General features: G+C 42.9%; 2 protein-coding genes across 6 annotated transcripts in view; both read left to right on the forward strand.

Annotated features, from left to right (window-relative positions):
* The first annotated feature begins 318 nt into the window (after positions 1-318).
* LOC146473485 (uncharacterized) lies at positions 319-5,801 on the forward strand. The gene is made up of 3 exons (XM_085118133.1): positions 319-666; positions 2,484-3,143; positions 4,601-5,801. The coding sequence occupies exons 1-3, from the start codon at positions 381-383 to the stop codon at positions 5,752-5,754; spliced, it is 2,100 nt and encodes a 699-aa protein (XP_084974259.1). The 5' UTR covers positions 319-380; the 3' UTR covers positions 5,755-5,801.
* Positions 5,802-8,349: 2,548 nt separating this feature from the next.
* The window catches only part of LOC146473486 (contactin-associated protein-like 2), a 50,787-nt gene continuing 46,614 nt past the window's right edge, over positions 8,350-12,522 (forward strand). For all 5 annotated transcript variants that reach the window (XM_085118129.1, XM_085118130.1, XM_085118128.1 and 2 more), the window contains exons 1-2: positions 8,350-8,450; positions 9,254-9,370. In XM_085118129.1, coding sequence (XP_084974255.1) covers positions 9,314-9,370 — 57 coding nt within the window. In that variant the 5' untranslated portion in view covers positions 8,350-8,450; positions 9,254-9,313. The remainder of the gene's footprint in view (positions 8,451-9,253; positions 9,371-12,522) is intronic.

A 12,522-nucleotide genomic window follows, 5' to 3' on the forward strand; every position in this document is an offset into this window, starting at 1 on the left:
AAATGGAAAAAAAGAAAGGAAGAATAAAAAGAAAAACAATTTGATAACAAAAAACAAAACAGAGTGAGAACCAAGAATTCCAATTTGTTCCCTTGCACTTCAATCAGTGTTTTGCCAGATCGAAATGACTTCCTGTGTTTCTAATTCCGTGCGTCGAACCAAATTTTGTGATGTGTTTGAGACTTCCTGTGAAGCTAAATCTCCAGCAGTACAAGCGCTAAGCAAGACAAGTCAGGGAAACGCGACTCCTTTTGAGACGTCTTTTGACACAGTAGCCTTCATCCATCAAACCATATTAGACTGATTTGCAAGCAGATAAAAAAAGAGGGGAAAATGCTGGCTGATAATTGACCCGGGATAATTGAGCAGTAAGTATTGCAATGGCGGTCATAATTGCAACAATGATACGTCAAAATCAACGAGAGAAGGAGAAAAATAGAAGGAGAACACTCAACATCTCGTGTTCCGCGTCAAGCTTACTGTTGTCTCTTGTGTGTTGTTTCGCACTGATCCACGTGGAATTCAAAATACAAGAACATCATCAACTGATATCACACTCAGAAGCATTCTGTGATCAGATGGAGACAGAAATCCTTAAAAAAGTACAACAGAATTACGGAAAATGGAAAGATGAGAAAGGCGGCCAAGAAGGTCACGGGACAAGAGGTGAGTTTCTTTGTTTTCTCATTTGACTGTTCTGTTCAAGTGACAGTGAAAACTTATTAGTCAGGCTTGTCTTTTTTCAGTCGCGTCCAGTTTTCATTTTTACCACTTCCCCTAACCTGCAAGCAAACTCTCTCTTAGGTCAGCTGCGAGAGGATTCAGTTGAGTTGAGGCAGGCGCTCGGGCTATCCTTTCGCGGCTGTCTATAGAGAGAGCTTGCTCCCAGGCGACACTACTCCTAGCTATCCCATCGCCTAGGAGAGGCAACGCAATAGTTCCACCAATAGGAGAGGTCAAGATTAAGAGGGTGACCAGGAGTGCTTACCATTTACATGGAAAACCAGGAAATTCCAGTTGGAAAATCAAATGGTACGCATCATTCCGTTTGGAATACTACTGAAATTATGGGCTTCTGGTCAAAAGTGATGCATTTTTATTACTCCTTTTAGGATTTACAACTGATGTTCATACATTTTGAATGTTATCCATCTTCTGTTAAGACCAGTTAAATCATTTCGTATTTATGCCGAAAATTTCCATCCGGGTGGTTTGCGTAAATGGTAAACACTCCAGATTTCCATCATAAACTGCTTCAAGTTAATACGTTACTGGTTACGGTTTATTTACTCCGTTTTGTTTATATATACGTTTCGCAAATCAGACACTTCAAGGCCTGGATAGTCTACGTAGCAAGCGTTTCCGTGCTGTTTCCGAGCAAGGACCGCGCGAAAAATGGCCCCTCCCCCCTCTTTCATTTTTTGGCTCTCGTTTCATTTCTCGCGCGGCCAAAACCGAGAATCTCGTTCCTCGGTCTTTCTTTGCTCCGAAACAGTACGGAAACGCTTGCTACGCAGGCTAAGGCCTGGATCAAAGATCATTTATCAAAAGAAGCAAGGTTTATTCCTGATAAATCTGACTATAAAAATGCAACTGGAACAAAATTTGGCTCATCCTCTCTAACTAGATTTTCAGTCGATGGTATAGTGTCCAGTAATAAAGATTCCTAAAAATGTCAAATATTTTGGGAATTACGAAAAAGTTTCCCCGAGAATAATATATTTCAAAGGTACCTCGCCCATGCACATGTAGATAAAATCTGTATGATATTTCCCGCCTTCTGATGCACGTTTCGAATATCTTTCTGTTATTCATTAAAAACCAGGAACCGAAATAGGCTTCTATAAAACTGGATTATTGGATAATTCAATTCCAGACTGTTTTGATTGGCTGAGCAGCCATGAGATATCAGCCACAATACCATGCTCGAGAAGCAAAATGAAAATCAGCAAGATCTATCAACATTTCTTGGTTGTTTTTAATAAAACAATTATTCCACTTGTCGTTTGTTGGATACAGGATGATTGTCACCAAGTCAGGTCGATGTTACGCACCTCGTTGGCCATCTATCATCTCATATCCAATGCACGCTCGTGGAAAAGACCAACTTTTACGAAAGAATTAGAGTTTAAATTATTCGTAAATCCATCTATAGAACAGGGAAGTTCATTTCAAACGTCAAAGACTGGATATCTTTATAAATCTTCATCCGAAATGCTGACCTGTTTTTTATACAGTTAAAATGTACCGAAATATCGCCCGTTTGCGAGAATTATAAAAAATTTCATCGCTTTGAATCATATTGATAAAAAGAATGCACAAAGGCAAATAATATTATTTGGTAAAATTTCATATTGTCTTGATCATCATAACCACCACGGCCTGAGTCGATGATGCTGGAAATCAACGATATTTTCACGACATAACATACTTGAAAGGATCTAATACAAACCGTTTCAAAATATATGGTTTTAATATCCTAGGTCATCAAGATACCAACTCAGTGTTAAGAGCAAAGCGTGATTCACTCAATAACTCACGCCAGGAATCTGTCCAGAGACCCTCTGAAGTAAAATTACTGATCAAACAAGAGCTTCAACTACTGCAAAACAAAATCTGCGCCAAAGATGAAACGCTCTGCCGCTCAGGACCAAAAGGTAGCACAGGACGACGGGGAAGACCCGGAACCCGAGGGAGACCAGGTATCCCAGGAAGACCCGGGAAAGAAGGACTTCGTGGTAAACATGGACCAATAGGACCTCAAGGACCGATGGGCATTAAAGGGGATCTCGGAGTGCCGGGTGATCCTGGTCCCGAGGGACCTAGTGGCCCGCAAGGTGAGAAAGGCGCCAAAGGTGAGCCGGGCCAGTCCATCTCGGCTCCTTCTCTACTGCAGCATCCTGTTCACACGACAGTCAATGAAACTCAGACGGCCATCTTGAAATGTACCACAGTTGGCAACCCACCTCCAAAGGTCACGTGGTCTAAGCTGAATTCACTGCTTCCTGTTGGACGTCACGTGGTAGAGTCCAGTGGCGCTCTGATTGTGAAGGACGTTAGACCTGAAGACGACGGAGTTTACAACTGCAGAGCTGAAAATTTCTTTGGCAGCTTAAACGCTACAGTTAAACTTACTGTGCAGTGTAAGTTATTTTGTCAATTATAATCACACCGGCAAACCACTTTCTATGATACAGTGATAGAATGTTTGACTTTCCTGTCTAAGGAACTGGAATTGTAATCTGTTATAAAGAGCTTTAAAATTTCTTTGACAGCTGATTCAAATCATAATTGTGCAAAGAAAGCAAACTCCATAAACATTCCCGAATCAAATATTGAACTGACATTATTGTAAGCCATGCTCACAGTACAGTATCCGATAACCGCACATGTCAAATTTTTCGCTGATCAGTGTCCGAACTGGCGCGCATGGACGGTTCACAGGTACGCGTGATCAGTATGTCCAGCCTTCGGATTAGACTGCTCTCCAAGCGATTGACCTTGGAACGAGGTTGCTGACCTATAAGTAGAGAGCTTGGTCGCAGGCTATTCGATACTACGCAGGGTTCACAGGATCGCTGATTGATTTTGATTGATTGATTGATTGATTGATTGATTGATTGATTGATTGATTGATTGAAAAAGATGATTTCACACTTTACGTACGGTAAAAATAAAGCAAACTGATTGCAGAACTGATACTGCAGACACTGAGACAATGGGATCTTTAGTAGTAGTGTCAGCCCTGCAAGCACGTAATGTGACGTCTGGCACGTTCATCTCCGACCTCGAAGCAAAAGATCCGGCAGCGAAAAGTATTCAGAACAGTGGAAATCGCTCTGGCTATATAAAATGGATAATCGTTCGCTATTACAATGTTATTTTTAATCTTTCAACTGCGTGAGTGGAGCACCTTATCGCTACTTAATAGTGAATAGTGTAGCAAATCAGATTGTAGCTTTCGTGAAAGAAAGCTAGGACTTGATGTACATGACAATACTGAACTGAGGCGCCACTTGGTAAGAGGCTGAATAACTTTAGATTATAAAGCGGGTTTCGATTAAGTGCCGTAAAAAAAAAAACAAAATAATTACTCTGACATATCACAGGAGACAAAAAGCACAGTGATCCAATCAGCATTCGAAGCTAATACATGTAACCGGAGGCAGGCAAGCGAATCAGCATCAAGCGCAGGAAAACGCGTGCGAGCAAGTGACGATTCAATCTCGTACCCAGAGTCCCCAGGCTCTTTGGCCAGCAGTTGGTCAACCGGAGAGACTCTGAGGAACGGGAATTTTATTACCGCTGGATTTCTGCGTTACGGAGAAGCCAATCAAAATAATTTTTTTTTTTTCGATTTCCCCAGAGTCTCTCCTGGCAACCAACCACTGGCCAAAGAGCCTGAGGACTCTGGGTACGAGATTAGTGACGAGTTTTCGTTTGGCTTCCCATTGGTTGAGAAAATGGAGCAACCAAATAAAATCAACTAAAGAAACAAAAACAAACGTGAAATCACTCTCAACCAGCTCAAGTGGAAGTCGGTCTAACAATCATTTGCTTGTACATGGTTATTTGTGATTCCTTCTTTGTTTCTTGACAGTCGCTCCTAAGATTGTGTTGTTTTCAAAAGAACTGGTGGCCGAGGAGGAAGGAAATGTCACCATTACCTGCACTGTTACTGGTCAGCCACAACCCAGTATAACGTGGTCCAAGCCATTTGGTAGTTTATCAAAAAGCGGAGTTAAATTCATGAAAGGAGATCTGACAATGTATAATGCGACCAAGAAAGACAGGGGAACATACATTTGTAAAGCAGAAAATATTCTGGGATCAGTGTCCAAAACGGCTCAACTCACAATTTTCTATCGTTTGCGGTTCAAAGTTCGTCCTCCTCAAGAGCTGACTCCTGTGATTGGTTCAACTGTCCGCCTGCCGTGTGCGGCCGAAAGTGACCTGAGACCTACAATTACTTGGACAAGAGATAGTAAGATTTTACATCTTGTAGAATCTAATGTTATACAGAATGGAACACTAGTTCTTCACAACATCAAGAAAGCTCATGGAGGATCTTACAGATGTGGGGCGTCCAATGCTCTGAGAAAAATAGAAGCTAACGTGAAAATCAATTCCCCAGTTATTCCTGAGTCATGTTCTGTGATACGGAAATATGTGAGCAGTCTAAGCGGAAATTACGTCATTGATCCAGATGGTGAGGGTGGCCTGGCACCATTTACAGTGTACTGCGATATGACTGATAAGAATGGAGTTGGTGTGACAGTCACTAGTCACGATAGTGAAAGCAGAACACACGTGAAAGGATATGACAGTCCAGGCAGTTACTCGCGTGACGTTCATTACAAAGGAGCCAGTCTGTCCCAGCTGGCGAGTCTTACCAAAGTTTCTTTGTACTGTGAACAGTTTATCAAGTATGAGTGCTTCGGTTCGGTTTTGCTTCTTGAAAACGACATACACGGATGGTGGCTGTCACGTGACTCAACTAAGATGGCGTACTGGGGTGGAGCATCACCTGGAAGTGGTAAGTGCGCATGCGGGATGTCCAACACTTGTGCAGACTCCAGATTTGGTTGTAACTGTGATAAGAATGACAACGTATGGCGTGAAGACAGCGGTCTCCTCACAGACAAGACACATCTTCCAGTTAAACAGCTCAGGTTTGGGGATACTGATGATGACGGCGAGGAAGGTTTCCACACGTTGGGAGCACTAAAGTGCAATGGAATTCTGAACAAATAGAACATACATGTTGAAATTCGTTCCCTAAATATAAACAGGTATAGTATGAGTATGAGTATGCGGAAGGACTAACTCATGCACAAAACTAAACAGAGGTTGTAACCTGCCTCCTCCACAGGCCCTTCGCATTTGAACGAGCGCTATTTTGAATAATGAGAGAGACGTCCGGGTACGAGGCAGGGTTGCAACTGCCACAATCCTAAAAAATGTAAGTAAAGAAGACGGCGGTCTTCTCTGACTGACAACATAGCTTATAGACTGGTTATGAAACCTTGCCATGAAAACTATATTGCTGCAATTTATGTTGGAAGGGTTGCGACCGTGCACAATCCTTCGTTTTGATGTTCACACTACAGTTGAAATCTTAGGAATATTTCTTTCAAAATCTGTTGTGGGCTGTGTAGGGTCAAAGCCAAAAATGCTAACAAAAACATTTAGCAAAGAAGTTAATTTGTGAGCCTTCATAGCCATTGCCTTTTATTAACTATCCTGACAAGCAGCATCTCCCTGTTAAACAGATCTGGGCCCAGTTGTTCAAAGCCCGATTAACCTAATCCTGGATTAACGTGAACTTTGATTCGAGTTTATTTACTAATTAATGAAGACTCTTCAAAAACATTTCTGTTCCTCAGTTTTGACTTGAACTTTTCTTGACCGTTAACTTAAAATTAGCTTCTAAAAGCAGTTTCAATGAGCGAGATGAAAACCTCGGTTAATTCTTAATAGGAGATTAGCGTTCCTGGTTTTCGAGAAACTGGTCTAAACGATGAGCATGCGCAACGTTGTCACGTACCTCGAAACCTGAAGTCATATGGCACAGCATAAACAACAACAGCGCTGAGAGAATAGTGTACACTAAGAGCATCGACATTTAGTTACCAAACTGAGGAAGCCAGAGCGGAAGGGGAAGGGAAGCTTGGATAGTGAAGATAGAAAGTTATTAGTAGTCGCGATTTACGTGGGGAATAAACAATGCAGCTCGTTGTTATTGAATATACAGAGGGTAAATGAATTTCTAAACGAAGGTACGACAGTTTAGATTTTCTTAAATTGAAAGAATTAATTACTGTTTAATATGATTTTAATGATCACATGAAAATAAAACTTCTGCCAATAACGAATTCCTTCGGTCTGGTGCATCGTTATTCCTCTTCTCTCAAGTGTCTGCCCATTTACGGCTGAAGGGGTGAGTGGGGTGGGGGGGGGGGGGGGAGGGTGTTACTCCTACGAGTTCTGGGTGGAGGAGTGATCTTCGAGCTCATAACTGTAATTTTAGACAAAATTATGTGAACGATATTTCCTTCATTTATTTAGGCATAATCCTAAAAGGCTAGAATGGTAAAAACCTATGCACTATTTTCCTTATTTTTACCAAAATATTAAGATTTAACCCTGTTTCACGAAAAACCCACGCCATTTGGTATGTGGCCATGTAATATAAGGCCAGCGACAAACCTGGAGATTTTATACGCTTATCGCGGCGAATTTGATCGCCAGCGATTTTTGCAACCGATTGTAATTAATGTGGACACACTTGCTGATTTTTTTTCGCCGATCGCGGCGATGTGGCAGTTTTGAAAAGTCATGTGATAAAATCGCCCAACCTGATGGATTGGTTTTACTGGCGATTAGCAGCAATGACCTTAGAAAATCGCGGGAACGAGCACACTTGGCGAATGCCGGCGAATTTAATCGCCGATATTTGACATGCCAGATATCGGCGATTTTAAACGCCGACCGCGGCGGTCGGCGAAAATGGCAATCGCTGCACCGGGCGCACCTTGCGATTTTCGCCGATCGCGGCGCTCGGCGTATAAAATCGCCAATTGTGTCGCTGGCCTCCCCCCATTTCCCCGCTACCCCGCGCGCCCTGTCACAGTAACTGACCGTTATTATCGGTCTTACTGAATATAGTTTGAAGCTTTTAAGGTGGATCGTCCGCAAAATAGTATCATGTAATTAACACATTTAAGTGTTTCAGGGAACATAAGCAAAGGAAGCATATTTAACCCAACGGATAATTGAATGCAAATCTCGATTAAAACTCTTCGAGGCGTAACGATAAAAAATTGATTCAAAACCAAATCTACACGCACGGCGTGCAGCAGAATGAATCATGCCATAAAAACAAACTAAAGGCTAGAATTTGGGAAATATTTTCATACTGATATCGATCGCATGGCCTAATTTTTGAGCCGAAGACCCAAAAAGAAAGCAATTTTTCGGGAGTATGGAATATACCATGTAAACAAACAACAAAAATGACCTCGATCCGGCACGTTGACACACTCCAAAAATAAAAGATAACGCATCACTCAATGGCTCGAATCCGGTGTTCTCGATCATGAACTTGGACGCAAACAAACAAATTTACTTGAAATAAAAATGAAAAGTTAATTTCGTATGGTACACAGAAGAAGATCCATCGCCCGTAAAAGCGGAAGTTAAAAATTATTGCCATATATAAAAATAGAAGAAACGGCGCGTGACTTAATAGAATAAAAATAGGGTGAACACGTTCGAGGAATGGATTTTCGTGTTAGAAAAGTTGTCAATAGTAAGCCTATCGAAGCTACACACGCCAAAAGTCACCTTCCCTCCTTAGTGGGAAAGAGTGCAGACAATTTCTTTAGCTTTAATTTTATCTTCTCTCTCCTAAACATTTCAGTTGGTCCGACTATTACAAAGCGACAGAGGTAAGTGAATCTTCATCACGCTGGACAAACTCCCTTGAGTCTTTTGAAGAAAACGGTATATATTCACGAGCACCGCACGGTTCATTTTAGTGAATATGCGATTCCGTAGGCGTAAATCGCCTAACGGAAATTTGGATTGAATTGTGGTATCTTTTTGCCTAAAACTTTAATATTACGAGAAAATTAATTCCTTTTGTTTTCGAAAGGACGATAAGTTTTGCCAAAAGAGCACAAGAAGGCCAGGATCATCGAAGAGCCAATACTCGATCGGCTACCTGAGATTTTCTGCAACTTAAAAATTCGGCTTAAGAATCGAAACGGACCAGGCCAAACTGTGTTAGTATACAAGAAAACTCCCTTCTAAAGGCCCAAAAATGATCCAGGAAAACACAAAAAGACAAATGAAGTAATTTTCTTCAACATTTTCGTTGGGTACACCTGTACCAGTTTGAATGTCAAAAAACAAAAAGAGCGCCGAAAAGTAGCTACGAGTGGTGTAAAGAGATATTCGTGAGACACCTTGATCATGAGACCTCCGCTGCTGTGAGGTGGCCTTTTTTGTCTGCGTCAAAACGCTCTCTCGCTTGGACTCACATTAAATTTGCATGATGAAATTTAGTCAAAATTTAAATGTAGAAAAGAAAAGTTTTATCTTGAAACAGTGGTTTGCGTAAATGAATTCACTGCTAAATTAAAATAATGTTATCATTTGAAAGAGAGTGATCGGCTTACTGATTAGCGCGAAAACAAATAAGTGCCTTTCTTTTTCTCGCTCATAATTTGTCATTTCAATAACTTGACAGGAACTCAGTTCTACGTAAGCAGCTCTCAGAAGACTTGGCACCTTCGTGGAGAAAAACATCATGATTTTGAACATTTTAACTCTGCTGTTGCTGTCTTGTTGGTGTCAACAAAAATGCGTAAGTACTCCCTTGAGTTGTTATTACAATAATAAATAATAAATAATAAATTACCCCCAATCCATACACTTGGTAAACTCAACCCCCTACTCCACACAGTGGACCCAGTCCACACGCTGGGTAGATTCAAACCCCTGGACAACACACTGGGTACACTGAACCCCATAGTCAACACACTGGGTACACTCAACCCCTTAGTCCACACACAAGGTACACCCACCCCCCCTAAACCACGCACAGAGTATACTCAACCCCCCAGTTCACACACAGGGTATACTCAGCCCCCCAGTCCACACACAGGGTATACTTAACCTCCCTAGTCCTCACAAAGGGTATACTCAACACCCCAGTCCATACACAGGTTATACTCAACCCCCCAGTCCACACACTTGGTACACCGAACCCACCAGTCCAGACACTTGGTACACCCATCCCCCTAGTTTACACACAGGGTATACTCAACCCCCCTAGATCACACCGTAACTATACTCAACCTCCTAGACCACTCACAGGTTATACTCGACCCCCCCAGTCCACACACGTGGTACACCTAACCCCTAAGTCCAGACACTTGGTACACCCAACCCCTTGGTCAACACACTAGTCCACACACAGGGTATACTCAACCCCCCTAGACCACACACTGGGTATACGCAACCCCCTAGACTACTCAAAGGGTTTTTGTTAAACCCCCAGTCCACGCACAGAGTATACTTAACCCCCTAGTCCACACACAGGGCATACTCAATCCCCTAGTCCACACCTAGGGTTTGCTGAACTTCCTGGTCCACACACATGGTATACTCAAGCCCCCTAGTCCACACACAGGGTATACTCAACCTCCCTAGACCACACACTAACTATACTCAACCCCTCTAGACAGCTCACAGGTTATACTCGACCCCCCCCCCCCAGTCCACACAAGTGGTACACCCAACCGCCAAGTCCAGACACTTGGTACACTCGACACCTTGGTCAACACACTAGGTACACTCATCCCCCTAGTCCACACACAGGGTATACTCAACCCCCCTAGACCACACACAGGGTATACTCAACCCCCCTAGACCACACACTGGGTATACTCAATCCCGTAGACTACTCACAGGGTATACTCAACCCTCCAGTCCACACACAGGGTATACGTATCCCCGGTAGACCACACACAGGGTATACTCAACTCTCTAGTCCACACATAGGGCTTGCTCAACCTCCCGGTCAACACACAGGGTATACGCAACCCCCCTAGTCCACACACAGGGTATAATCAACCCCCTAGTCCACACATATCGTATACTCAACCCTCGTAGTCCACACACATGGTATACCCAACCCCCTAGTCCACACACAGGGTATACTCATCGCTGGTAGACCACACATAAGGTTTGCTCAACCCCCTGGTCTACACCCAGGTTATATACAACCCCTCTAGTAAACACACACTAGGTACACCCAACCCCCTAGACAACATACTATGTACACTTACCCTCCTAGACCTCACACGGGGTACACCAACCCCCCTAGTCCAAACACCAGGTACACCCACCCCCCAAGACCACACACTGGGTACACCCACCCCCTAGTGCGGACAGTAGATACACTCAGGCACCTAAACCACATACTAGGTACACCCACCCTCCTAGACCACACACTGGGTACATCCACCCCCTTTTCAACACAATAGGTACATCCAATTCCATAGACCACACACTTGGTACACCCACCCCCTTAGGCAAGACACTGGGTACACCCACCACCCTAGTTCACACACTAGGTACAACCAACCCCCTAGTCCACACTGGGTACATTCAACCCCCATTCCACACACTGGATACACTCAAACCTCTAGACCACAGACAGGGTTCACTCAACCCCCTAGTCTACACACTTGGTGTACTCAACCCCCGAGTCCACACACTGATTTCACTCAACCCCCCAGTCCACACACTTGGTACACGTATCCCCTAGTCCACACACTAGGTATACTCAACCTCTTAGTCCACACACTGGGTACACTCAAACTTGAAGGAATATCACACTTCACAGTCCAAAACTAGGAGAATAACACACTTCATATCTCAAAACATTCAGGAATAACGCACCTCATACACAAAGATTTTGAGAAATAACGCACTTTACAGAGCAAAACGGGCACGAATAACACTCTTCACAGACCAAAAGGAGCACGAATAACACACTTCGCAGACCAAAACATGGAGGAAAAACACACCTCACACACCGAAACTTTGAGAAAAAACACACTTCGCAGACCAAAACATGGAAGGAAAAACACACCTTACACACAAACACTAGGAGAAATAACGCCCTTCATAGACCAAAACGAGTAGGAATAACGTTCCTTGCAGACCAAGACTTGGAGAAATAACATACTTCACAGACCAAAACGAGCACGAATAACACACTTCGCAGACCAAAACATGGACGTAAAACGCACCTCACACACAAAAACTTGGAGAAATAATGCCCTTCATAGACCAAAACGGGCACGAAAAACACGCCTCACAGACCAACACAAGCAGGAATAACGCTCCTCGCAGACCAAACCTTGGAGAAATAACATACTTAAAAAAGGAAAACGTACAGGAATAACACAATTCAAGGACCTCAACTTGGAGGAATAACACACTTCACAAACCGAAATTCTAAGGAATCACTCAATTTACAGACCAAAACTTGGTGGAATAACTCACTTCACAGACCAAAACTCTAAGGAATAACACTTTCCAGAAAGGAAAGCTCGCTAATGAACACACGCCTCCAACAACCACATAAAGGTAGATATCGCACATTACACACTTTGAAATCTCTTACTGCCTTGCAATTTTTAACTTGACGAATAGCTTATAGTTAGTATGTTACGCCCGAGCAAAGGGGATTCAGACATTAACGCCACCAACGTAACATCACAGAATCCAAAATTATCCGAACAAAACTGACGCAGTGCACAGCTCAAACCTCAATCATAAGAACAACCACTTTCATTTTCAATTTCCATAGCTCAGAGCCCACAGACATGACTGGGACAGTACGCAATTCAATCAGAACTTTTTCACTAACCTAAAACTGAGATACACTAGTTGCGACCAAGAACTATCGACTATTAATTTATTTCAACTCTTAGATTAACTTAC

Source organism: Pavona decussata, unplaced genomic scaffold (genome assembly GCF_977016875.1).
Source record: "Pavona decussata unplaced genomic scaffold, jaPavDecu1.1 SCAFFOLD_93, whole genome shotgun sequence".
In the NCBI taxonomy this organism is placed as follows: domain Eukaryota; kingdom Metazoa; phylum Cnidaria; class Anthozoa; order Scleractinia; family Agariciidae; genus Pavona; species Pavona decussata.

What these genes read in the sequence shown, in the direction of transcription:
- LOC146473485 (XM_085118133.1), top strand. Translation starts at nt 381, where the DNA reads ATGGCGGTCATAATTGCAACAATGATACGTCAAAATCAACGAGAGAAG. An exon ending in AGAAGGTCACGGGACAAGAG is followed by an intron (nt 667 to 2,483) that starts GTGAGTTTCTTT and finishes TTAATATCCTAG; the next exon opens with GTCATCAAGATACCAACTCA. An exon ending in AGTTAAACTTACTGTGCAGT is followed by an intron (nt 3,144 to 4,600) that starts GTAAGTTATTTT and finishes GTTTCTTGACAG; the next exon opens with TCGCTCCTAAGATTGTGTTG.